At 43.5% G+C, this 26,441-nt stretch overlaps 1 protein-coding gene across 9 annotated transcripts in view; it reads left to right on the forward strand.

Annotated features, from left to right (window-relative positions):
* Qrich1 (glutamine rich 1) overlaps window positions 1–26,255 on the forward strand; it is a 39,154-nt gene extending 12,899 nt beyond the window's left edge. For 8 of the 9 annotated variants that reach the window (XM_032910640.1, XM_032910641.1, XM_032910639.1 and 5 more), the window contains 7 exons: window positions 3,512–4,543; window positions 12,268–12,445; window positions 13,001–13,155; window positions 14,738–14,852; window positions 23,251–23,359; window positions 23,693–23,922; window positions 23,984–24,225. In XM_032910640.1, the coding sequence (XP_032766531.1) occupies window positions 3,512–4,543; window positions 12,268–12,445; window positions 13,001–13,155; window positions 14,738–14,852; window positions 23,251–23,359; window positions 23,693–23,922; window positions 23,984–24,198 (2,034 nt within the window). In that variant the 3' untranslated portion in view covers window positions 24,199–24,225. Of the gene's footprint in view, window positions 1–3,511; window positions 4,544–12,267; window positions 12,446–13,000; window positions 13,156–14,737; window positions 14,853–23,250; window positions 23,360–23,692; window positions 23,923–23,983; window positions 24,226–24,274; window positions 24,366–26,034 lie in introns of those variants that run through there. The other variant, XM_032910644.1, reaches the window with a different exon arrangement.
* Window positions 26,256–26,441: the final 186 nt, after the last annotated feature.

Genomic DNA, 26,441 nt, shown 5'->3' on the forward strand with positions numbered 1-26,441 from the left:
TAGGATTCCATACTGTATTCCATGTTGTCCTGGCTACCTTCAAACTCAAAACATACGCTTGCTTCAACTTCCTTTGTGCCTGGGATTACAGGTGTATTGCCGTGCCAACTTCACTTCCCTCGTGAGTGATTGTAGAGGGTAAGAAAATTCCTCACAGTGCCAGGGGGAAGAATAAGATTAGAACCCACTAAACCAGGTAAATTGCCTGTGGCATAAGTAGTGACCTGAGTTCCATTGCTAGAATCCATAGATGAAAGAAGATCCAAAACTGTCATCTGCCTTCTCCTCACTTGCACTTTGGCACGTGTGCATCCATGTATTACACATGCCACAACAGACATGTTTTAAAACCTCTCCAAATTTAACCAGGTGTAACTCAAGTGTAATTTATGCTCTCTGAACGCTGAGGAAGACTGACCCTACAAGTAAGATCCTGTCTGAAAGAAAAAAAAAGCAAACCACCACTGAGTCTTCTGACCATGATGACCCATGCCTGTAATTCCAGCTCTTGGAAGGTGGAAGCAGGAGTATTGTGAGTTCTGGGTCCATCTTGGCCAAAACCATGAAATCTGAAAAATTGCTAAAAATAAAGTACAGATACAGAATAAGGTAACAAGAGAATGCTGCTTTAAGAGAATTTTTGGGAAAATGGAACATTCCTCTGAATTTACCAAGCTGAGATCTAAAGGCTACTCAGAACGATCCCCTACTATAAACAGCCAAAGATTGAGTACTGAACAAGCATTTTAAAGCATACATTCATTCCTCAAGAACGGGGGGGGGGATCATGGGGTCATTCTAGGGTCCCCTGCAAGCTCATATTAAAATGACATTGTAAACCAACACATATATTCTTGTGTTCTTTCTTTAAGTCTTGTCTAGGTTAAGTATATTATCCAAAACGGTACTTATGTGCATGAGCTGTTTGTGCGTGTACCTGTAGAGGTCAGAAGTTGAGGTTTACTTATCCTTTACTACCCCCACTCCCCCACCCCCACCCCCGTGGCATTCTCTCTCATCTGGAACTCACTGATTGGCTAAATTTGCTGTTCAGTGAGACCTTGGAACCCCTGTTTGAATTACCTAGATGTTATACTTTTCATGTAGATGCTAGAATTCTACACTCAGGTCTTCATGCTTGCACAAGAAATATTTTACCCACTGACTTACTCCACCTGTCCCTCTAATACAGTCTGAATAGCTGTAATATTACATTGAGGTAGTAATAATCAAAAGAAAATTACAAGTTGAATGTAGTTATAGGAAGTTTTTTGAGACATAGACCCCATTTCCAGGGGAACAAAAACTGAACCAAAAAATATATATATTTATTACATTCTGCTGTGCATTGAAGGTAGGACTCGAGCATGCTAGGACTCTATCCCTAACCTTCCATTTTACCTTTTAATGTGAGAGTAGCTGTCACTAAGTTGCCTGAGCTGACCTTGAACACCTTCTGCAGGATGGATCTGCTTCCTTTAGGTCCCTCGGTAGCTGGGATTATGAACCTCTGCTGAGTACAGCTTTGGGGACTGGTGACTTGAAGAAGTGTGCCTCAGCATTCAGGCCTCCCTTCCCCACATCATATACTCATGATAATAATCCTTTAAGTTAAAGTTGTATATATTTAAATACTTAAAAACACTTAGTTTTTATTTCTGGATCACCTCAGACTTTTGCATTGGCTTATAGTTTTAACAGTTATTGTGCACATGCTAGTTTCTACTCTTTGGAGTGAATGATCTTTTTGTTTTGTTTGTTGTTTTTGTTTTTCAAGACAGAGTTTCTCTTTGTAGCTTTGGCTATCCTGGAACTCATTCTGTAGGCCAGGCCAGCCTGAACCTCAAAGATCCATCTGTCTCTGCCTCCTTAGTTCTGGAACTAAAGGTATGTGCTACCACCACCCAACCAGTGTCAAAAACAGGACTTTATTTATTTTATTTATTAAATGTGCACATGTGGGCATGCATGTTGTATATGCATGCATGGCTATGTATGGAGCACATGTGGAGGTCAGAGGACAACTTTGTGGAGTCATTCCTGGCCATTTACCTTGTTCCAGGCTTATGCAACAAATGCCTTTTATCTATTGAGCCATCCCACTGGCCACCGCTAGGATTTTAAATGTGCTCAACATAAAGAGTTAATGTGTTTGAGGTGATTAAAATAAGAAATTAGGCCTGTTATGGTGGTGCATGCCTTTGATCCAAGCATTCGGGAGACAGAGTCAGGTAGATCTTTGTGAGTTCAAGGCCAGCCTGGTTTACATTAGTGAGTTACAGAACAGCCAGAGCTATGTAATTATACCCTACCTCAAACAAAAACAAAATGCATGCATGCAGGCTTTTATGTGGAATTTGGTGAGTGTAGCAAATGTTAGAGGTAGAGTCAGTGTTAAGAGGGCTTGTTCTGGATTCCTCCTACCACTGAGTATATATCAGAGGCGAGGAGAGGAAAACATACTACAGAGAAGCAAAAGGGAAACTGTTAAAAGTAATTTCTGAAGCTAAAATAGCAAGTGGTTTATATTCTGAGAATATTTGCACTTGTGCACCCTCCTTTTTTCTTTTGTGAAGGTGTTATGAACTTGATATATTGCATGTGCTAGGCAAATACTCTTTAGCTAGATTTATGTTTAGAACTCATTGTGTGCTGTGATAAAAGACCTGCTCCACCATGCCTAATACCAACTCTTAGTACATAGCTGAAGCAATTTTTTTCCAAGTAGTCCTAAAAAAAAACATGCCTGATTTTTACCATAGAGAATTCTGTTTTTGTTTTGTTTTGGGGTGGTTTTTTTTTGTTGTTGTTGTTTTTGTTTTTCTAGACTGGGTTTCTCTGTTAATCCTGATTGTTGTTGTAAAGTAGGCTGTTCTTAAACTCAGAGATCCTTCTGTCTTTGCTTGTGGAGTGCTGGGACTACAGGTACATATCACTACCACCCTGCTCAGAATTCTATTTTTCTTTATTACATTTTTTAAATTTACTGTTTCTGTGTATATGTCTGTCTGACTGTTGTTCTTCATGTGAGTACCAAGAATCAAAAAATATTCAGGCTTGGCAGAAAACATTTTTCTCAGTGGGCCATCTTGCCTGCCGTTTATTTATTTTTGGAAGCTTTATTCTCACCACTGAACCATCTCTCCAGCCCCATACATAAAAATTTGTATAGTTTGACATTGAACCAACTCTCAAACCCTAGTAAATGGAAACGTCCACTTTAAGTATACCACTTATGCTTATACCACTTTACTAACGGACAAAGAACCAAGAAAACAAAGTTGTGATGTTTTTACTTGTATCCTGTTAATCGTGTCTTACTTCCTGGGATGGATATATCTGAGTTAATTCAGTGTGATGCTGAGTTTGGTTTGAGGTATTGTGGCCGCAGAAGCATTGACTGATATGGCACCCCTTGCTCACATTACACAGGGTCCTGCCGAAAAGTTTTCTTGGAAACTGGATTTTGATGCTGCCTGCCTTTTCTCACCGGTGACTCTTGTTCCTGCAGGTACAGGTGCAGGTACAGCAGTCTCCACAGCAGGTCTCAGCTCAGCAGCTTTCCCCGCAGTTCACCGTTCACCAGCCTGCTGAGCAACCCATCCAGGTCCAGGTGCAGATCCAGGGCCAAGCACCACAGTCCGCAGCCCCCTCCATCCAGACTCCATCACTGCAGAGCCCCAGCCCCTCGCAGCTGCAAGCAGCCCAGATCCAGGTGCAGCACGTGCAGGCAGCGCAGCAGATCCAGGCTGCAGAAATCCCAGAGGAGCATATCCCACATCAACAGATCCAAGCTCAGTTGGTGGCAGGCCAATCTCTTGCTGGGGGCCAGCAGATTCAAATTCAGACCGTGGGTGCTCTTTCCCCACCACCCTCCCAGCAGGGCTCACCCAGGGAAGGGGAGCGGAGGGTTGGCACAGCCAGTGTCCTTCAACCAGTGAAGAAACGCAAAGTGGACATGCCCATCACCGTGTCCTATGCCATCTCAGGGCAGCCAGTGGCCACCGTGCTGGCCATTCCACAAGGCCAGCAACAGAGTTACGTGTCTTTGAGGCCAGACTTACTGACAGTAGACAGTGCCCACCTGTACAGCGCCACTGGGACCATAACTAGCCCTACAGGAGAAACTTGGACCATCCCTGTTTATTCCGCCCAGCCCCGGGGGGACCCTCAGCAGCAGAGCATTACCCACATTGCCATTCCCCAGGAAGCCTACAATGCGGTTCACGTCAGTGGCTCACCCACGGCTCTGGCAGCTGTAAAGCTGGAGGATGACAAGGAGAAGATGGTGGGCACCACATCTGTAGTGAAGAACTCCCATGAAGAGGTAGTGCAGACCCTTGCAAACTCTCTCTTTCCAGCACAGTTCATGAATGGCAACATCCACATTCCAGTGGCTGTGCAGGCTGTAGCAGGCACGTACCAGAATACGGCTCAGACTGTACATATATGGGACCCACAGCAGCAGCCGCAACAGCAAACTGCACAAGAACAGACACCGCCACAGCCACAGCAACAGCAGCAGCTGCAGGTCACTTGTTCAGTAAGTAAGACTTAAATCTGTAGGGTATAACAGAACACACCTATAGTGTCTGAATTATTTAATTCCATCATGGGGGAGGGAAGAGAGAGAAACAGTAGATGGGGAGGTGGTTATCATTCTTGGAATTCAACAAAACGACCAGTTATTCTTTGTAGTTTTAGAGCGTGTTTGGGTAGGATGCTATCTTAGTTAGGGTTTACTGCTGTGAGCAGACACCATAACCGAGGCAAATCTTATAAAGGACAACATTTACTTGTGGCTGGCCTACAGGTTCAGAGGCTCAGTCCATTATCATCAAGGTGGAAGCATGGCAGCATCCAGGCAGGCATGGTGCAGGAGGAGCTGAGAGTTCTACATCTTCATCTGAAGGCTGCTAGTGGAAGACTCACTTCCAGGCAGCTAGGATGAGGGTTGAAAGCCCATGCCCACAGTGACACACCTTGCCTCCTAATAGTGCCACTCCCTGGGACAAGCATATACAAACCATCACATTCTACTCCCTGGCCCCCATAGACTTGTTCAAATACATGAGTCTGGGGGCCATAGCCTAGCCGTAGCATAGTAAGAAAATACATTTAGTTCAACTTCCAAAGCTCCCATAGTCTATAGCAGTCTCAACAGTGTTAAAGTCCTAAGTTCAAAGTCTTCTGAGATCCATCCAATCACTTAACTGTAATCTCCAAAGCAAGACAGGAAACCAGCTGGGCAAACCCCAAACTCTGCATCTCCTTGCCTGGTTTCAAGGTGGTCTTCAGATCTCCAACTCCTTTTTCATCTTTGTTGACTGCAACACATTTCTTTTCCTGGGCTGGTTCTACTCCTTGCTAGCAACATTCCTTAGCAGATATCCTGTGGCTCTGGTATTTCGAACATGTTTGGGTCTCCAAGGCACCTTCAGTGTTAAAGCTTCTTGATTTGATATCTGGGATCCACACATGATCTTCTGGGTTCCTCCAAACGGTTGGCATCACTTCTCCAGTTCTGCCCTCTGTAGTACTCTTTTTTTTTTTTTTTTTTAAAGATTTATTTATTTATTTTATGTGTGCGAGTACACTTCAGATACACCAGAAGAGGACATCAGATCTCATTACAGATGGTTGTGAGCCACCATGTGGTTGCTGGGAATTGAACTCAGGACCTCTGGAAGAGCAGTCAGTGCTCTTAACCACTGAGCCATCTCTCCAGCCCCCCTCTGTAGTACTCTTAAGCTCAGGTTGATCCATTCCCTGCCGCTGCTGTTTTTGGTGATCATCCCATGGTACTGGCATCTCTAATATGCTGGGTTCTTCACTGCAACTAGGCTTCACCAATAGCCTCTTCATGGTGCCAAGCCTCACATCTTTGCATGGCCCCTTCAGTCCTGGGACATCAACTGCAACTGAGGCTGCACCTTTACCAATGGCCTTCCCTGGCCTCTCACAATGCCCAGCCTCAGCTGCTCTCCATGACCCCTTCACGCCTTTAAAACCAGTACCACCTGGGTGACTCTTACACATTACCAAGTGCAGCTGCAACAGGTGGTGCAGCCTGGCTATCTTTGGAGCACAGCTTCTTTGTGTTCTAAGAAAATACTTCCCAGATTTCACCTCAGTTAAATTTCACCTCACCACTAATTTCTTAGCTCCAGCTAACCAGCAACAATTGTCCCAGCAGTCCCTTCTGTTGACTCTAAATCCAGAGAGCCACATGGCCAAAGCTGCCACATTCTATTACATTATCACTAGTTTTGTTTTCCAACTCTTTCACTGCCTAAGCATATACAGAAGCATACACAAACCATCACAGGTGTCTATACTATTTCTTTGTAATGTCCTGTGATGGTGAGTAGAGTTATGCTATGAAGAATGGAAGACCCAAAAGTGTTAGGTACTGTTCATGGGTTACTTATACAGCTGTAGTTGAACCATTAACTTAGCACACACAAGTAGTAAATTCCTGATAGAGACCTTGTAAGATAGCTTTTTTTCTTTAGTTATCTTTGAATATGGTATAAATAAATTATAAGAATACCTCTTAGTAGGTCTGTTGAAAGGAGCTGGATGTGAGGGTGTACACCAGCAAACCCTGCACTTGGGAGGCAGAGGCAGGAAGATCACTGAGTGGGGGGGCGGGGGGGGCAGCTTGTTCTTAGCAAGTTCCAAGTGGTCCTCGGCTACATAATGATACTTTGTCTAAGAAAACAAAGGTGGGGGAAAATGGCAAAAGTAAAATTAGCAACTGGCCCATTGTTGTACATACTTGCATAACACCAATACGTCAGTAAATGAGGCAGCATGATCTCAGGTTCTTTAGTGTCACCCCAGGCCACATAGCAAGAATGTCTAAAACAGGGCTGGAGAGATGGCTCAGTGGTTAAGAGCCCCGACTGCTTTTCCAGAGGTCATGAGTTGGATTCCCAGCAACCACATGGTGGCTCACAACCATCTGTAAAGAGATCCGATGCCCTCTTCTGGTGTGTCTGAAGACAGCTACAGTGTACTTATATATAATAAATGAATAAATCTTAAAAAAAAAATGTCTAAAACAGAACAAGACAGTTTCTTCCATGTTTATATCACTGAATAGCTTGTGGGGAAGACAATTAATTGCGAATTGACCCTCAAGAAGAGCAGGTGAGAATGTGTTGAACTCCACAATTACAGTGAGTTGGGGAGAGTGGTCCCTTAAAGCCTTCATTCATATTTCCTGTCTTTTAAAACTATATTCCTAGTGAAGCCTTCCGCTTTTGACCTCACTTTCCCCCATCTGTTTCTGACTCTTTCCAGTCTATTTTATTCTCAGTGCTCTAGATGTTATCTGTAGAGAACGATCTTTACTTTTATCCATTTTTCTGTGGGGGTTTAACTGGCTCTCTTGCCTCAGCCTCTCAATTACTCGAGGCCACATGTGTGTACACTGCTGCATCTGGCTTCAGTTGTGGATTTTTGTTGTTAAATCTTGTTTTTTCTTTTTTTGTTTGTCTTTTTGAGATTGTTTGTTTGTTGTTGTTTTTGTTTATCTTATTTATATGTATACATTGTACCTGTCTTCAGACACACCAGAAAAGGACATCAGATCCCCTTACAGATGGCTGTGAGCCACCATGTAGTTGCTGGGATTTGAACTCAGGACCTCTGGAAGAGCAGTCAGTGCTCTTAACCGCTGAGCCATCTCTCCAGCCCTGTTTGTTTTAATGGCTTCTTTATGTAGCCCTGGCTATCCTGGAGCTCAATCTTAGATCAGGCTGCCCTTGAATTCAGAGATCCACCTCCCTTTGCTTCTGGGATATTAAAGGCGTAGCCACCACTGCTCGTCTGATTTACTTTTATGTATGTGGGTGTTTGGTCTGTATGTATTTCTCCGCACCATGTGTGAGTATTGCTTGTGTACCCAGAGGAGGATGTCAAATCCTCTGTAACTGGAGTTATAGATGGTGCGAGCTGCCATGTGGTACTGGAAACTGAATCTGGGTCTTCTGGAAGAACAGTCAGTGAGGTTTTGGTTGGTTGGTTGGTTGGTTGGTTGGTTGGTTGGTTGGTTGGTTGGTTGGTTTTTCGGAGGGTTTTTTTGTTTTGTTTTTGTTTTTTCAAGATAGGGTTTCTCTGTGTGTAGCCTTTGTTGTCCTAGAACATGATCTGTAGACCAAGTTGTTGTTGAGCACAGTATCTGCCTGCCTCTGAGTCTTGAGTGCTGGGATTAAAGGCATGGGCCACCCTCGAAGCTAGTGTTCTCCAGCCCTGTTACCACAGTTCTTAACTGGGGAAAAGAGCGCTTGTGAACTATTCTTGTACAGAAATGTTAGAAAGCGGGGTTGGGGATTTAGCTCAGTGGTGCAGCGCTTGCCTAGGAAGCAAGGCCCTGGGTTCGGTCCCCAGCTCCGAAAAAAAGAACAAAAAAAAAAAATGTTAGAAACACAAAAGGATGCTGGTATGTGAAACACATCTGAAATCTAGCACTTAGGAAAAGGGGCCAGAGGCAAAATTCAAGGCCAACATTGGCTACATAGAGTTCTAGGCCAGTGTACAGTACATGAGACACTGTCTTTAAAAAAAAAAAAAAAAAGATAGGGCTACGGAGATAGCTCAGTAGTTAACAGCACTTGCTGTTCTTCTACAGGGTCCATTTCAATTCTTAGCATCCTCATTGTGTGTCTTACAACTCCAGCCACACAATGAATCTGACCCTCTTTAGCCTCCAGGGGCACCTACTAACATGTATACATATAAAATATACAGATATACACACATAAACAGCTTTTTAAAAATAAGGGGACTGCAGCGATGGCGCAGCACTTAAGAGCGCTGGCTGCTTTCCCAGAGGACCTGGGTTTGCTTCTCAGTGCTCACATGGTGGTTCAGAACTGTCTTTAATTTGGGTTTCATGGCATCCGTTGCCTTCTGGTGTTAGCCACCTCACCTACTCCCTTAGTTTTGTTTTGTTTTGATTTGATTTTAGTTTCCTAAAATAGGCTTTTTTTATGTAGCTGTTTTTGTGTAGCTTTTTTGGCTGTTGTGGAACTTGCTCTGTAGACTAGGCTGGACTAGTAAGACAAGTTATGTTATTTTCATCCAAGGAGACTCATGCAAATACACATCAGACACAACCACTAAAACAGAATAATCTTTGTTATTTCACAGACCCAGGTATAAACAGAGAGAAGTAAAAACAGAACACAAAGGGTTAGGTGTACAAGACAGCGTGGAAATACACTTGTTTTATTTTCAAATTACGGTAGAGCTGAATGTGTGGCTTGGTGGTGTGGCACATACATTACACAGACAGAAAAGGTAAAAAGTATATTCAGTAGTGATTACTGAGTGACCATGAGCCAACTGATAAACTATCATGTTCTATTCTGTTTTTTTCTTTCTGAATATTTTTCCAAAACAAAATTTTGGGAGAGAGGGGGAATCAAGACAGTTTCTTTGTGTTGCACTGGCTGTCCTGGAACTTAAACTGTAGATCAGGCTAGCCTTGAACTCAGAGATCTGCCTGCTTCTGCTTGTGGAAGTACCAGGACCAAATCATGTGCACATCTTGGAAGGACAAAGAACAGTGGTTCTGCTCGCTTGGTCACTCTTAAGTTTTATTCCCCTGAGACAGGTTCTCTTCACTGAACCTAAAGTTCATTATTTTGGGCTAGGATGATCACCAGTGAGTTCCTAGGATTCATCTGTCCCCTGGCCCAGTGTTGAAGTTATAGACATTCTTGGCCATGCCTGTCATTATTTATGGGTGCTGGGTTATCTCCCCAGCCCCTCTTTTCATTCTTCAATTTTATTTTATGTGTACGGGTGTATTCCCTACATGCATGTCTGTTCACACACTATGTGTGTGCCTGATAGTTTTAAGGCTTAAAAAAGGCAGGACATGGTGGTGCACTTTTTTTTTTTTTTTTTTTTTGGTTCTATTTTTTTTGGACTGGGGACCCCCAGGGCCTTGCGCTTCCTAGGGCGCTCTACCACTAGACTAAATCCCCAGCCCGGTGGGTGCACACTTTTAATCCCAGCATTCAGGAGGCAGAGGCAGGAGGAAAACCTCTGTGAGTCAAAGCCCCTCTGGTCTACATACTGAGTTAAGGGAGAGCCAGGACTATAGAGAGACCCAATCTCAGTCTGTGTGTGTGTGTGTGTGTGTGTGTGTGTGTGTGTGTGTGTGTCTGTCTGTCTGTCTGTCTGTCTGTCTGTCTGTCTGTCTCTCAGACACACACACACACACACACACACAGTTGGGCATGGTGGTGCACACCTTTAATCCCAGCACTTGAGGCAGAATCTGGCGAATCTCTTGAGTTTGAGGCCAGCCTGTGTACTGAGAGAGAGCGAGAGAGAGAGAGAGAGAGAGAATATATGAATATGGATGAATATATATTGAATATGAGAGAATGAAAGTGGATTATGTTCTTAGGGGTGAGAATATGGGTTTGAACTTTATGCTAGTATGGTGTCACGTGCATGTAGTTTCAGAACCACTTAGGAGGCTAAAGCGGGAGGATCACAAGTTTAAGGTCAGTCTGAACCTGTTCTGTGTGAAAAAATACAAGGATTTTATAAGCTGGAAAATGACCATGAAGATTCTGAAGTCTTACCTTTGATTGTTTTACAATGGCAACCTTTTGTCTTACTTGTCTTTGTAAATGGTTGTTCTAGACTAAAATAATCTCCGGGAACCCCGCCCTCCCGCCCAAGCTCCTCCATGCTGGGATTATAGGCATATCATTCCCACCTCAGCAGGAAAACTTTGGGATGGGGGTTTTCCTAAACTTGCTATTAGTTCAGGGTGACCCTTTGCTTCTACTTCTGCAGCCTCTGCCTTTGCATTTCTGGGATTGCAGATGGGAGGAGCTACCATATGCAGACTCCCAAGGTGCTGGACACTGCCTCTGGGGTATTGCACTCACCACTGCTCCTGCTTTCCTGGTGTGGATTGCAGTCCCTCCTCATAGAAGGTCTCTCAGATCATAGTCTGGGAGTAGAACTTTCTCAGGTTCCAACCCAGATGTGTTCAGTCGCTTTATACACATCTTTTTTTTTTTTTTTTTTCCTTTTTTTTTTCGGAGCTGGGGACTGAACCCAGGGCCTTGCGCTTGCTAGGCAAGCGCTCTCCCGCTGGGCTAAATCCCCAACCCCCCTTTATACACATCTTAATAAAATGCCTAAGTGTTTTATTTGCATAGTGAAGTTTTGAAGCAGTGTTAGAAAATAAACCTCTATTTACTTAGGGAGTTGTTTGTTTTTCTAGAGTGTTTTACTGTGTATCCTTGGCTGTCTGGAAATCCAACTGTCACTGCCTCTTGAATGCTGGAGTTAAAGGCGTGTGCCACCACTGCCTGGCTTACTTAGGGAGTTTTAAAAAGATTGATACTTGGCCTCTACCCTTTGAGAGGTTCTAGGGCATTTTGTACTATTGGTGTTGTAGGGGTTTTTTTGTTTTCTTTTATGTGTGTTTCTTTTTGGCAGGGTGTGGTATGGGGGCAGTTCCAGATAGGGTTTTTTTGTGTAGCTCTGGCTGTCCTGGAACTCATTTTGAATTTGAACTTATAAAGATCCCCCTGCTTCTGCCTCTTGAGTGCTGGGAATAAAGATGGGCACCACCACTGCCCAGCTCCTTTTTCTTTTCTTTGTTTTTGAGACCAACTCCTACTTAAAGTCCTGGCTGGCCTTGGATTTGCCATAAAGCTCGGACTGGTCTCAAACTTGAGGCCGCCCTGTACCCTGCCTGAGCCTCTGAAGTACTGGTAGTGCAGTCATGTTCTGCCATCCTTGGTTTATATTGGTGTTTTGAAACAAGAATCAAGAGCTAGCATGATGGCTTAGTGGGTAGCAGCACTTGTTCCAAGCCTGACATCCTGAATTCAGTCCATTCAGTCACTCAGAACCATCTAGTAGAAAGAGAACTGGCTTCCACGAGTTTTCTGACCTCCACAGGCCCATCAATGACATACATGTACCCACACACTTCACATGCACATTCATAACAGTTCCGAATGTCATAAACATGTTCAGTGAGAACTCGTACAGGCTGAGTGGAGGAGTGCTGCACTGACTTAGTTACATTGCTACCTTTGATGTCCCTGTAACCAGATAAATTCTGCAAAGCATGAAAACAAGACAGCAAGAAGAGTTGGTTTGGGTGGTTGGTATTGTTTTCCCAAGTGAATAAGCAGTTAAGTTTGATTTTCTGGTATTTTTTTACTAAAGGTCCTAATGAAAAATATTGACAGTCTGATGGTTTCCCTCTCATAGGCACAAACTGTTCAGGTCGCTGAAGTTGAGCCACAGTCACAACCGCAGCCTTCACCAGAGCTTTTGCTTCCAAATTCACTGAAGCCAGAAGAAGGGCTAGAAGTATGGAAAAACTGGGCTCAGACCAAGAATGCTGAACTAGAAAAGGATGCTCAAAACAGATTGGCCCCCATTGGGAGTGAGTGTTTGGGAGGGAGAGGATGATGGGTTTGTCAAAATGTAAGTACAAGAAAAACAATTCAGGCAGGTAGCGCCCCTGGCTTTAAGGACTGAAGAATATACTTGGAAGTATACTTTGTGTCAACGATGAACAGGATACAGTCTTCACCTCATGAGTGACGGGGTTCATAGGATCAGGATCGCCTGAGACCAGATGTTTAGATCTGTATGTTTCAGAAGGAAAGAATGGCTTCTGGAGGGCCTGGAGCCGCCCGTGGTTGTATTCAAACCTGCCTAAGCTCGGACTCACTTACCTGCTCATAGTACAGAGTGTGGGTGCTGGAGTTTTCTACTTACATTTCTTGGCTCTTAGAGTAAAGAATTTATTGGTGAAATAGCATATGTTAGTATATTAATAGGGAAGTTCTGATCACAGATTTAAGTGGACATTTCTAACCTGAACCCTGGTGGGCAATATCCTCTCTGAGCCCTCCTTTCAACAATGTGATTAACCAGTTAGGGCAGCACTGTCGCCATGCCAGGACTCCCATTCACCTTAGGACTTGTATTGTAGGGCGCCAGTTGCTACGATTCCAAGAAGATCTGATCTCATCTGCTGTGGCTGAATTGAATTATGGCCTTTGTTTAATGACACGAGAAGCTCGGAATGGAGAAGGTGAACCCTATGACCCAGATGTACTCTACTACATTTTCTTGTGTATACAGAAGGTAGGAAACAGATCTTCACATAAACATATTTGAACTGGAGTCCCACTGAATGTTTTCACTTTAGCGTAGTTTGCTTAAATGACAAGATGTGAAGAAAAACTGGTGGCACAGCTTTAACCCAGCGTGTGGTGGCAGAGACAGGCTGGCCTTTGAGTTCCTTCCTGCTGGCCAAGCCCACGTAGATCCTGACATTTGTTTGAGTTTTGTTGAGACAGGAAATCTCTGCATACCCTTGACTGTCCTAGAACCCAGAGATCAGCCTGCTTCTGCCTCTTAAGTCCTTTGATTAAAGGTATACACCACCATTGCCCGATTTTTATTTATTTATTTTATTTTTTTCCAGAGCTGAGGACCGAACCCAGGGCCTTGAGCTTGCTAGGCAAGCGCTCTACCGCTGAGCTAAATCCCCAACCCCCACCCTTTTTTTTTTTAAATAGAGGCTTAGATGTTTACTCTAGAAAAGAATATATACAAGGATGCCTAATTCTGAGAGAAGTCAGCCTCCTTTCATCCCTTTTTCCTTCTGATCCTAACCCATAACTACCTGACTTATTTTATGTGATGTCTCTATTCACAGAAGGCTGCTGTAGTATTGTAATCTCCCTTTACAAAAAAGGAAATTAAAAGATTTGCATGTGCTAGGGCTGGAGAGAGATGATTCAGCGGTTAAGAATACTTACTGCTCTTACAGGACCTGTGTTCAGTTTCCAGCATCCACATGGTCGTTCACACCCATCCCTAACTTTCGTTCTAGGAGATCCAGTGCTTTCTTCTAACATCCAAGGGTACCAGGCATATATGCAGAGATACTCACCATACATAAATCTAAACAAAATTAAAACTGAACACAGTACCCTGCCTTTAATCCCAGCACAGGGGTAGAGGTGGGTGGGTGGGTGTTGTGCAGAGGCTGATAGATCTCGGTTCAATTCCTGCTCTTTCTACTTTGTGAGTTTTTGAGTCATTTTATTTTATGTGTGTGTGAGTAGGCATGAACAACTACAGGCAATCGTGGCTACATGGATGTTAGAAACTGAGTCTCGTCTTCTCTAGGAGCTGTTAAGTGTTCTTAACTGCTGAGCCATGTCTCTATTTCCCTCCCCCATGGTTTTGACTACAGGGCCTTGCTTATGTGGGATAGTATTCACGAAAGATCCCTTGTTGGCTCAGCTCTCAGGAACATAAGAATCTGCTCGTGTAATTTAAGGTGTGCTATGGAAATGACACAAGCTGGACAGTTCTGACTTAACTACTTTTTTGTTGTTAGAGAGAATGGGTAGGGTAAGGCGGTGGTGTTGGTGGTGGTAAAAAAATGTTTTGTTGGGGGCTGGAGAGATGGCTCAGAGGTTAAGAGCACTGACTGCTCTTCCAGAGGTCCTGAGTTCAATTCCCAGCAACCACATGGTGGCTCACAACCATCTGTAAAGAGATCCGATGCCCTCTTCTGGTATATCTAAAGACAGCTACAGTGTACTCATATATAATAAATGAATAAATCTTAAAAAAAAAAAAAATGTTTTGTTTTCCTAAAGGCTTTGCTCAAGAGACTACCTGTAACATTTGTTAATTACTTTTCTTTTAGTATCTTTTTGAAAACGGAAGAGTAGATGACATATTCTCTGATCTTTACTATGTTCGTTTTACCGAATGGCTACATGAAGTTCTGAAGGACGTTCAGCCCCGGGTCACTCCACTTGGTAAGAATGTCCCTGGTCTTTGAATCCTTTTTTAAATGTGAATTGGTGTTTTGCCTGCATGTGTATCTGTCTGTTGGAGGAGGTTGGATCCCCTGAGACTGGAGTTAAGAGTTGTGAGCTGCCGTGTCATTTCTGGGAATTGAACTTAGTCCTCTGGAAGGAAGCCAGTGCCTTTAACCATTGAGCCATCTCTCCAGCCCTCCACTTGGGCTTTAAGAGGATTGGTAGCTATGGATATGGTGGCACACATCAGCGAGGCAGCAGAGTCAGGTGGGTCTTTAGGAGTTCTAGGCCTGCCAAGGTTTCGAAGAAAGATCTTGCCTCAAAAATAAGAATTGCCCCCCCCCCAAAAAAAAAAAAACAAACGCCAAAAAAAACAAAAAAAGAAACTCAAGAAGAACAAAAATATGGATAGCATCTTTGGCTGGCTGCAGTTACAATTGGAGGAAAGGGTCTGTGATTCACAGGCATGAGTCTTTGGTGCTTTCTCTGTTAGGAAGGGAACATTTCACCAGAGGCTGTGGCTCTTGGGGCTTGCAGAACTGGTTGTCATGTAATTACTACCAACTTTTCTACTTGTCCAAATTTATTAAGAGTCATTGCCAAGAATGATAGAATACACCTATCTTTAGGAGCCTAAAACAGGAAGATTGCTTGAATCAAAAGGTTTAAGATTGGAGTGGGCAAAATTGTGGCACCATTATCTGAGTATAAGCAAGTGAAGGAAGCGGTGAAACTCAGACCATCATTGCCTGCTATCAGAACATGTTGCTCAGTGGTTAGAGTACTTGTTACAGAGTGTCAAGCCTCTGTTCCTGGCACCCACATAGTAACTCGGAACCATCTGTGACTCAGGTTCCACTAGATCCTATACCTTCTGTCCTTGGAACTGAAATTACACAGCTGTCAACCATGTAGGTGCTGGAGATTGAGTCCAGGTTTAGTGCTTTAAACTACCCATACGGACTCGCTTGCTGTGAACCAAACTTGAGTGTTCTGAAAGTGCAGAGTGTATTCTAACCACTGAGCTGTCTCTCCAACCCTCAAAATGCTTGTTCTAAGAATGCGTTTCTCATTTATTCATCCCTCTTTTTCCCAAAGTCTTTGGCGACCGTTGATTATTTTCTTATCTCCAGAGTTTTGCCTTTTCTAGAATGTCAGAGATTTGGAATTGCTGCTGCTGTTGCTTTGATTGGTTGATTGGTTGGTTGGTCTTACTGCTTTTCAGTGTATCACTGTGTCGTGAGTCCTGGCTAGCTTGGAGCTTAGAGATCTGTCCACCTTTGCCTCCAGAGTGATAGGATTAAGGGCATGTGTCCCCTTGGAACATAGAGTCACCTGGTTTTGCCTCCAAAGTGTGTCATCATGCCCCACTTGGAATGACCTCATTATTCTTTTGTGATTGATTTTTCAATTAGCAATGCACAGTCAAAGCTCCCGTGTGTCTTTCTAACTAACTTTCTTTCTTTCTTTGAGGCAGAATCTTACACACCTCAAACTATGTATGTAGCTCAGGGTGACTGAGTTTCTGATCCTTCTGTCTTTATCTTGTACATTCTGGGGTTACAGGGGTGTGCTACCATCTCTAGTGTAGTATTAAGAATTGAACCCTTTGTGCATGTCAGACAGCTACCAACCATAGCCACCTTCCTATTCCAGGGTTTGTTTTGTTGTTGCTACCCTTTTTTTTTTTTTTTTTTTTTGAATGGCATGTCTTCTAATTCGTATAGGTGTTTGGTCTGCATGTCTTCTGTACCATGTATGTATGTATGTATGTATGGTAACCATTGAGTCCAGAAGAACACATCATCCCCTGGAACTGGAGTTACAGCCAGTTCTGAGCCTCCATGTTGTTTCTGGAAATGGAACCTGGGTCCTCTAGAAAAACAGCCAGTTCTCTTAACTTCTGAATCATCTTTCTAGCCTCTAAGATAGGGCCTATGCTGGTCTCAAATTTATTACATAACTCTTAACTTGTTTGTTTTGTGGTTTTGTTTTTAGACATGGTCTCAATATGTAGCTTTGACTGTTCTGGAGCTTACTGTATAGACCAGGCTACTCAGCACCTCACAGAAATTACCTGCCTCTGCCTCCTGAGTCCTGGAATTAGAGACCTGCAGCACCCCTGACTGTGATCTCTAAGTACTCAGCTCCATACCAGTTTTGTTCTTCATGGTTTATGTTTGTGTCAGTTACGTGGTGGGTGTCATCTGGGTGCCGGGGACCACCAGTGCTGTATGCATCAGGGCATGCAGGAGCTGAGCCTCACTCACGTGTGAACCGTCCAGTTGAGTACTTGGAACTGAACTCAGGTCCTCTGGAAGAACAGCACATGCTTTTTAACTATTGCGCCATCTCTCCAGCCCCTTCTCAGTTCATTCTAGTACTGAATACATTCCCATTTGTGGATATATCACATTTTACCCATTCAGGTTTTGAAAGACAGCAAGTACTAAGTGCTCTTAATCCCTGAAGACAACGTTCCAGCCTGTTGGGGCTTTTTTTGGTTGGGTTTTTTGTTTTGTTTTGTTTTGTTGTTCCTGATTTGTTTTTTTGAGACAGGTTACTTTGTGTAACCCTGGCTGTCCTGAAACTCCTTCTGTAGACCACCAGGCTGGCCTGAACTCACCTTTGTCTTCCTCTGGAGTGCTGGGATTAAAGACATGCACCAGCACTGCCTGATCACATCAGAGCTTTCTGTGAGCAAATAACTTGAGGGGAACAGACAGACGGTGCTGGACATAGAGCTACCCAGATAGGAGAAAGTTAACTCACACAGAAGTCATTTCAATAAATGAGCCTAGAACTAGACATTTGTGTTCAGAAAAGTTCATTTAAACTCAAGCCTAAAACTTTACAAAATTAACTGAAGATTAATCACAGACCTAAATATAACATGGATTTATATTTTATGATCTGACACCCTCTACTGGACTTCTTAATCACAAGCGACTTAGGTAGCACACAGACACAGATGCAGGCAGAGCACCCGTTCATGTTAAATAATAAAATAAGCTGGGATGATGGCTCTCTGAGCAAATTGTTTGGTGCACAAGCAAGAAGACGTGAGTTCATATTTCTAGCACCTCTGTGAAAGGCTGGGTGGGACCTGTAATCCCTCCACTGGAAAACATGCAGGCTTACTTATAAAGTGTAGCCGCTTTGGTGGATTCCAGGTTTAGAGGGAGATACTGTTTCAAAACATAGTGTAGAGCGCAATTAAGACACTTGATTTCAACTTGCATCCTCGGTACATGCCATCCTGCATGTGTGCACATTAACTAGGGAAAAGACATGTTCACCTCTGATTTGGTGGTGACTTTTTAGGATATAATACTAGAAGCACAATCTGGGAGAAAATTAGCAACTTGAACTTAATATTTACAAATTGGGGCTTGAGAGGTATCTCGGTTTTTGAAGGTACTTGCTGTTTTTACAGTGGACCTGGGTTCAGTTTCCACCACCCATATGGTGACTCATAACTGTCTGCAACTTTAGTTCTAGGAGATTCAATGCCCTCTTCTGGGTTCTGTAGGTATCAAGCATGCACGTGATATACAGACGTGCATGCAGGCAAAATACCCACATAAAATAAAGAAAAGTTTAAGGGAAAAAAGGTTATAATCAGTGTACGTCTGTCTGTAGATTGTACTGCTTTGGAGTCTTAAGACAGAGGAGGATCACTTGAACCCATGAGTTTGCAACCACCATGGTGATGTACAATACTTGTAACTCAAAAAGAATTTAACTTAATTTTTGCAGGATACTCTTAACAGAATTAAACTAGATGTGATTCATGCCCATAATCCTGAGTACTTTGCAAGTAGAGATGGGATCAGAGCTTCAAGGCCAGCCTGAACAGTGTAACTAAATAGGGTTACTTGCATTTGACCTTATGTTCAAAATTACCCCTTTAGCCCCAAAACAAAACCAGACACTGGAAAGCATCGGAGAGATGGTTGAATGGTTGAAAAGAGTGCTTACTGCTCTTGCAGGATCATGCAAACACCAATACACATAAAAGTAGGGTATGTGTGAGTGAGCGTGCGTGTGAAAGAGAACGAGAGAGTGAGCTGTTTATGTATCAAAGAGTAGGTGTTGGAATCTTTCTAAGGCTGTGGAGATGACACAGTTGATAAATCTTGCAAATATAGGGACATGACTTTGATATTCTAGAACCCACTTAAAAGCACCAGGGCATGGTAGTGTGTGCTAGTAACCCTTTGCTAGGAATACAAAGAGGATTCCTGGTACTTGCAGCTCAATTGGTTGTTTCTAGACCAATTAGAGATCCTGTCACAAAGGAGATAACCTGCATTCCCAGTACTTGTTCAAACACATGCGTTTGTTTTTTTTTGTTTGTTTGTTTGTTTGTTTTTTTTCCGGAGCTGGGGACCGAACCCAAGGCCTTGTGCTTCCTAGGCAAGCGCTCTACCACTGAGCTAAATCCCCAACCCCTAAACACATGCGTTTATGGAGACCATACTTAGCCATAGCATAATAAGAAAGTACACTTAGGAGTTGGGGATTTAGCTCAGTGGTAGAGCTCAAGACTCTGGGTTCTGTCCTCAGTTCCGAGGAAGAAAAATGACAAAATAACAAGAAAGTACATTTAGTTCAACTTTCAAAGCCCCTATAGTCTATAGCAGTCTCAACAAGTTAAAGTCCAAAGTCGCTTCTAAGATTCATCCAAACACTTAACTGTAATCCCCAAGGCAAGTCAGGAAACCAGCTGGGCAAACTCCAAACATGTCCATGTCTGATGTCAAAGCCATCTTCAGATCTCCACTCCATTCCATCTTTCTTGATTGTAACAAACTTTTCTCCTAGACTGGTTCTACTCTCTGCAGCTTTCCTCAACACATATCCTTTGGCTCTGGTATGTCAAGCACATTGGGGTCTCCAGGGCAACTTCAGTGTTCTCAGCTTCTTGTTTCAATGTCTGGGATCCACACATGACCTTCTGGCTATTCCAGAGGGCTTGTGTCATTTCTTCAGCTCTGCCCTCTATAGCACTCTAAGCTCAGGTTGATCCACTCCACTGTTGTTCTTGGTGATCATCCCATGGTACTGGCATCTCCAATACCCTGGGGTCTTCTGCTGCAATGAGGCTTCACTAATAGCCTCTCATGGGCCCTCTTCATGGCGCCAAGCCTCACCTCCTTTGCGTGACCACTTCAGTCTTGGGCCATTAACTGCAACTAAGGCTGCACCTTCTCCAATGTCCTTCTCGGGCCTCTCTCACAATGCCAAGCCTCAGCTGCTCTCCATGACCCCTTCACGCCTTCAAAACCAGTACCACCTGGGTGACTCTTACACATTACCAAGTACAGCTGCACCACAAGGTACAACCTTGGCTATCTCTGGAACACAGCCTCTTTGTGCTCTCAGAAAATACTGCCCAGAAGACTTCACCTCAATGAAGCTGGTCTCGATCACCAGTAATTTTTTACCTCCAGTTAACCAGCATCTGTTGTACCAGTAGTTCCTTCTGTTCTTGAGTCTAAACCATAGCCACATGGCCAAAGCTGTCGATTTCTTCTGCTTCCTGTGGCTGGAACATGCCCCCCTTATTACAGCTTTCTGTTTTCCAAGACCCTCACTGCCTAAGCTTTGACAATCCTGGATCTTACTCTATTGATTGATCTTGAACTCAGAAATCTGCATGGCTCTGTCTCCTGGTATTAAAAGCATGTACCACCATTTGTGGACTTCAGCTTTTTTTCATCTAGAATTTGTTCTGTCCCAGACTGGTCTGCCTGTTTCCTAGAATTAAAAGTGTGTCTCACCATGCCTGGACCTAAGGTTACCTGGGTGGTATCTTGCCCCAAGGTCCCATTTTCTTAATCCTAGAACATACAATTCAGCTTCATCCTACTTTCTGGTACCCCTTTAATACTTTGAGCCATATGTTTTTTATTTTTCCTTTCTTTATAAAAGTGAACTTTAGTAACCACACAAAAAAATTTATACCAGACTGTTTTGAGACTTCATTTTCAAAGCAATTTATCTAAATCTTTTCACCTTAACCTCAGGTAGACTCCTCAGACAATGGCAAAAATCAGCCACATTCTTCATCAAAATACCACTAAAACAGTCTGTAGGCCACATACTAAAATTCTTCTGTACCGAAACCTCTTGGGCCAGGTCTGCACAGTGCAAGTCACTCACAGCAACAAAGTCTTCCATGTTCCTACTACGATAGCTCATTAAGCTCCACGTAAAGGATTCCACTAATTTCCAAATCCAAAGTCCCTAATCCACATTCTTCCAAACAAAAGCATGGTCAAGGCCTATAACAGCAATACTCCAGTCCCTGGAACTAATTTCTGTCTTATTTTGGCCTTTACTGCTATGAAGAGACACCATGACCAAAGCAATTCTTAGAAGGACATTTAATTGGTTTGACCTTCAGGTTCAGAGGTTCAGTCCATTATTAAGGCAGGAGCATGGCAATGTCCAGGCATGCTTGGTGCAGGAGGAGCTGAAAGTTGGTGGCAGAGTAATTCAGGAAGAGTAAATATGCAATCATTTCCCTGAAATTGCTCTCATGAGATGGCTTTTCCTGAGGAGAAAGCTGTGTTGGGCTGTTGATAGTATGTTGAAAGGGCTTCCAGTGTGATGGGAGAGGGAAAGCCATCCCCATTTTTACTGGGCTGTGATCTGTAAATGGCACAACAGACTAGCATGCAACCAGACACAGGCATCATTGGACAGTATAATTTCAACACTCAGAATTAGAGGTTAGATAAGATTGTAAGTTCTGGGCCAGCCTGGGCCACATAGCAGCCTAAGCATCAGGGAGAGACCCTGACCTAATCAATCAATCAATCAAAAGAAAAATGAAACGATCTAGAAATGTCTTTAAGAAATAAAGTGCTTTAAAGTAATAATAGGATGGTTTTATTTTTGTTTTGTTTCTGTTATTCTAGAAGTGTTACCTTCACTTCCTGACATTATTATATCATTTTAAGTCTTTAGACATAGCCTGTGTCAGCTCATCTGCTAGCATGTTCCTAGTATACAAACACTCGCACGTCTTTAAAGGACTTCAGCACATGAAGGTTCCATGGTGGTCAAATCAAAGGGTGTGTTTCTAGTTTTCAGGCTCAGATGGTTGCCCTTTTGAACCCTGTGGCTGTAGGTTCGCTTGGCTATCAGAGTAATAAGTGCCTTTTGGAGGAAAATTTTAGTAGTTTAAGGCTTTCCTTTTTTTTTTTTTTTTTTTTTTTTTTTTTTTGGTTCTTTTTTTTTGAGCTGGGGACCCAACCCAGGGCCTTGCGCTTCCTAGGTAAGCGCTCTACCACTGAGCTAAATCCCCAGCCCCTAAGCCTTCCCTTTTGTTCATAAAATCGCTTTGCTAACCAGAGGTAGTAGATGTATATGGTCTTTATATTCCAAATTTCTGTGCCATAGACAGCCTGAAAATATGATCTAAGTGCTAGAGAGATAATTCAAGTGTTACTATAAGCACATGTTGCTCTTGCAGAGAACCCAGATCAACTCCCAGCCACCACCACGTGGTGATTCACAGCCATCTGTGACTCCACTTCCAGGGGATCAGGTAGCATCTCCTGACCTTCACAGGCCTCAGGCAGTCACGCAGTGCACACACACACACACAGGGGTGGAACTCTCAGCATAGAAGAAGCAGAGCTTGGGTTGTAGCTTTAAGTAATTTACTTTCCTTAACCACAGTCCTTTTGTGCTAATCATCTTTGATTGGGCCAATTAGGAAGAAATGTTTTAAGTACAACAGTTTTCTATCACCTTGAAAGTTAATTAGAAACAAGTAGTCATTATTAGGGCCTACCACAGAAATTTGATTGCCACCCAGGGATCTGTGTTTTTGTTGTTTCTTTTATTTATTTTATGTATATAAGTGCTCCATCTGCTTATATACTTCTTGTCAGAAGAGAGCATTGGATCCCAGTATAGATGGCTGTGAGCCACCATGTGGTTGCTGCGAATCGAACTCAGGACTCTGGAAAGTAGACAGTGCCCTTCCAGTCCCCAGTTCCTGATGGCTCTAACCACTGAGCCATCTCTTTAACCATTTTTTTTTTTTTTAATAATTCCTTTTTATTTTTTATGGGCATCAATGTTTTGTTTGCAGGTATGTTTTTATTGAGGGTGTCTGAGCCCCTGGAACTGGAGGTACGGACAGGTGTGAGCTGCCATGTGAGTGCTGGGAATTGAACCAGGGGACTCTGAAAGAGGAGCCAGTGTTCCTATGAGCCATCTCTCTAGCCCTGCATCTGTGTTTTAGCTCTAGATTATATACTCTAGTGATATTTGCCCTGATTTAAGACTCCCTGTGTAGTCCTTGTCCCATCTGGTTCTGGTGTTGGTGGACCTCTGTCATCCAGTTGTTGCAGTGGTGCTCTGTTCCTCCTAGGCTATGTTCTGCCCAGCCACGTGACTGAAGAGATGCTGTGGGAATGCAAGCAGCTTGGGGCACATTCCCCTTCTACACTGCTGACCACCCTCATGTTCTTCAACACCAAGTAAGTACTCTAGGAGCTACTACAGGCCTCCACCAGTAAAGACAGGCAAACCCAGGAGGACTTCTGCACTCCTCTGATACATTTGAGAAATGTTGAGCTAGTCTGAGTTCCAGTTGGCCACATTAGGGTGTGGTGAATGGTAAAGTGCAAACAGCCTTACCAGACCCCTCAATCTATATTGATATGGTTCTTCTCTGGACAATGTGCTCGAGCACGGCCCACCTAGATCCCGGGAGTGAGGAGTGTTCATTCTGAGTCACTGATGGGCAGTCGGTGAGTTATCGTCTCCTCCTGGCCTCCCTCTCTTTTCTTTGCCTTGTACTTGTGGTCCAGGTACTTCCTGTTGAAGACAGTAGATCAGCACATGAAGCTGGCGTTCTCCAAGGTCCTCCGACAGACAAAGAAGAGCCCCTCGAATCCTAAGGATAAAAGCACTAGTATCCGCTACCTGAAGGCCCTCGGAATACATCAGACTGGCCAGAAAGGTAGGGATACCAGGCAAAAGTGCTTATCGTGTGCTGACTTTGTCCTATGGGAATGTGTGTGCAAGTTGAGGTTCTCTGGGCAGAAATTATCCCCGTCCTTTTTCTTGACGAAAAACTCTGAGCAGTTCTCATAGATAAGGGCAGCACAGCTGTTTCCCTCTCAGCACTTTCCACTCCTCATCCCTTTCCTCTCTAACCCAGCCTCTCTCTCCTGGGGTGGCTGAATGCCTAAAGTTAGTATGTAGGTTTGCATCACCATGCCAGGTCTGTCCTGTGTGTGTGTTGGTGTTTGTTTACCCCACACGCATGCTTGTCCTTGGCACAGGTGCCACCATACACATGGTTGGAGGATAACTCAGTTTTCTCTTTCTTTGTGTTGAATACTGGGTATTGAACTTGTTCTTTTGTTGTTTTTTTTTTTTTTAAATAGTTACAGATGACATGTATGCAGAACAGACAGAAAATCCAGAGAACCCATTAAGGTGTCCCATCAAGCTCTACGATTTCTACCTCTTCAAATGGTGAGGAGGCTTTGTACACTAACTATACCTGTGTGTGTGTGTTTTTGGGAGTATGACCTTGAACTCCTGATTCCAGACTAGAATGACAGACTGCCTCCCCATGACTGACACAATAGAAATACCTCTGGGCAGTGGTGGGCCACCTCTTCAATCTCAGTACTGCAGAGGCAGAGGCCAGGCCCTCACAGAGAAACCCTGTCTTGAAAACAACAAAAATAATAAAGATGAACACAGATAGTAAAAGAGAAGTGAGGGGTGTTGCTTAGGATTAGATTGATTGTCTGGTGTGCCCTGAATTGAGTCCCCAGGACTGCCAAAGAAGTAACTTTTGAGTTCCAAAACAAACTCTTCTTTAAAACCCAGGTTATCCTGAGGCTCACTTCACTTAGATCAGGTTGGCCTGAGACTTGAATTCACACAATCTACCTTCCTCTGCCTCTTGAGTGCTGGGAGTAATGGTCTGTTCCACCACACCTAGCCAAAGAAATAAGGTTTGTTTGATTTGCCAAAATGTGTAATTTATACACCACCATATATAGAAGGGATCTTGAACTTTGATAGCCACTTCCTTTGAGACATTGTCTCTTCTACATAGCTTTGGGTTGCCTGGAATTCATTCTGTAAACCAGGCTGGCCTCAAACTCACTGCCTTTGACAGTGCTGGGATTAAAAGTCTGCATCAAGGGCTGGGGATTTAGCTCAGTGGTAGAGCGCTTACCTAGGAAGCGCAAGGCCCTGGGTTCGGTCCCCAGCTCCGAAAAAAAAAACCAAAAAAAAAAAAAAAAAAAAAGTCTGCATCACCATGACAGGCTCTGACAGGATTTTTCATAGAGGAGCTATACAGGTACAGAGGTTTTTTTTCTTTTAAAATTATATAGTGAGAGGTTGGGGATTTAGCTCAGTGGTAGAGCCCTGGGTTTGGTCCCCAGCTCCGAAAAAAAGAAAAAAAAAAAATATATAGTAAACATGGTCCACTACTCTGGCTCAATTTGTTACTGGTACCATCAGCATAAGGGTGTGGGGGTGTTCCTTTAAGTTTCTGATTGTTTTCTTGTCACAGCAGGTTGGCACATTCTTTTCTTATCAATGTCAGAAGAACTGTTGTGGTTATGGGTCTTTGTACTTTCATTAGAATAAAACCTTTGGTCATTCCTCACTATTCTATAAAAAACACACAATGATCCTCTCATGTACTTGCATTGCTAGTTCATGTCTGCTGCTTTAAAAGCCGGTACCCATACTTTACGTCCAAGGGTGTTAAGTTTTCTCTTTCCTCGACATTAGTAGCTCAAATAAATATTCAGATTGCCTGCCTTTGTTCTCTGTCAGGAACCCACCCACTTACTTAACATCTGTACCTAAGATAGAGCTGCCACACACTCATTAAATCTTTGAAGGGGTGGGTGAGTGGGGTGTTAGATGGGCTGAGTGTGCTGAGGACTACAGAGGGGCAGCACTGTAGGCAAAATGAGCCCAGAGAAGATGGTTGTTGGTGTTTGCTGCTGAGTTGTAAACAAAGTGATTAAACAGCTGGAGCTCGGTCTTCTAGATGGTGAGATCTGCTGCAAATGGGGTAGATAGACTCAGAGGAGTTCAACCTGAGATTGTGTTTTGGAGGCAAACCAGAAGGGTTAAAATGTTGCTGTTACTTACTGAGCTCATTCTTCAGCCCCCAGAGTGTGAAAGGCCGAAATGACACCTTTTACCTGACTCCTGAGCCCGTTGTGGCTCCCAACAGCCCGATCTGGTACTCAGTCCAGCCTATCAGCCGAGAGCAGATGGGACAGATGCTGACCCGGATCCTGGTTATACGAGAGATTCAAGAAGCCATTGCCGTGGCCAACGCAACCACCATGCACTGAGGTGCCTCAGCCACAGGAAAAAAAAAAATCCAGGAAAAACCAGACAGACTTTTACACTAAAGGAGAGGCCTCCATTTTTTTTCTTTTTCTTTTTCCTTCAATTCGTAGTTATAATGCTTTTCAGGCGACTTCTGTTAAAAATGTAAAGACAATGTTGCCCTCTGCATCTTCATAAAATGGGCAGACCCCCTGGTTCATGGGTATATGGTTTTCC

This window comes from Rattus rattus, chromosome 8 (assembly GCF_011064425.1).
Source record: "Rattus rattus isolate New Zealand chromosome 8, Rrattus_CSIRO_v1, whole genome shotgun sequence".
NCBI lineage: Eukaryota > Metazoa > Chordata > Mammalia > Rodentia > Muridae > Rattus > Rattus rattus.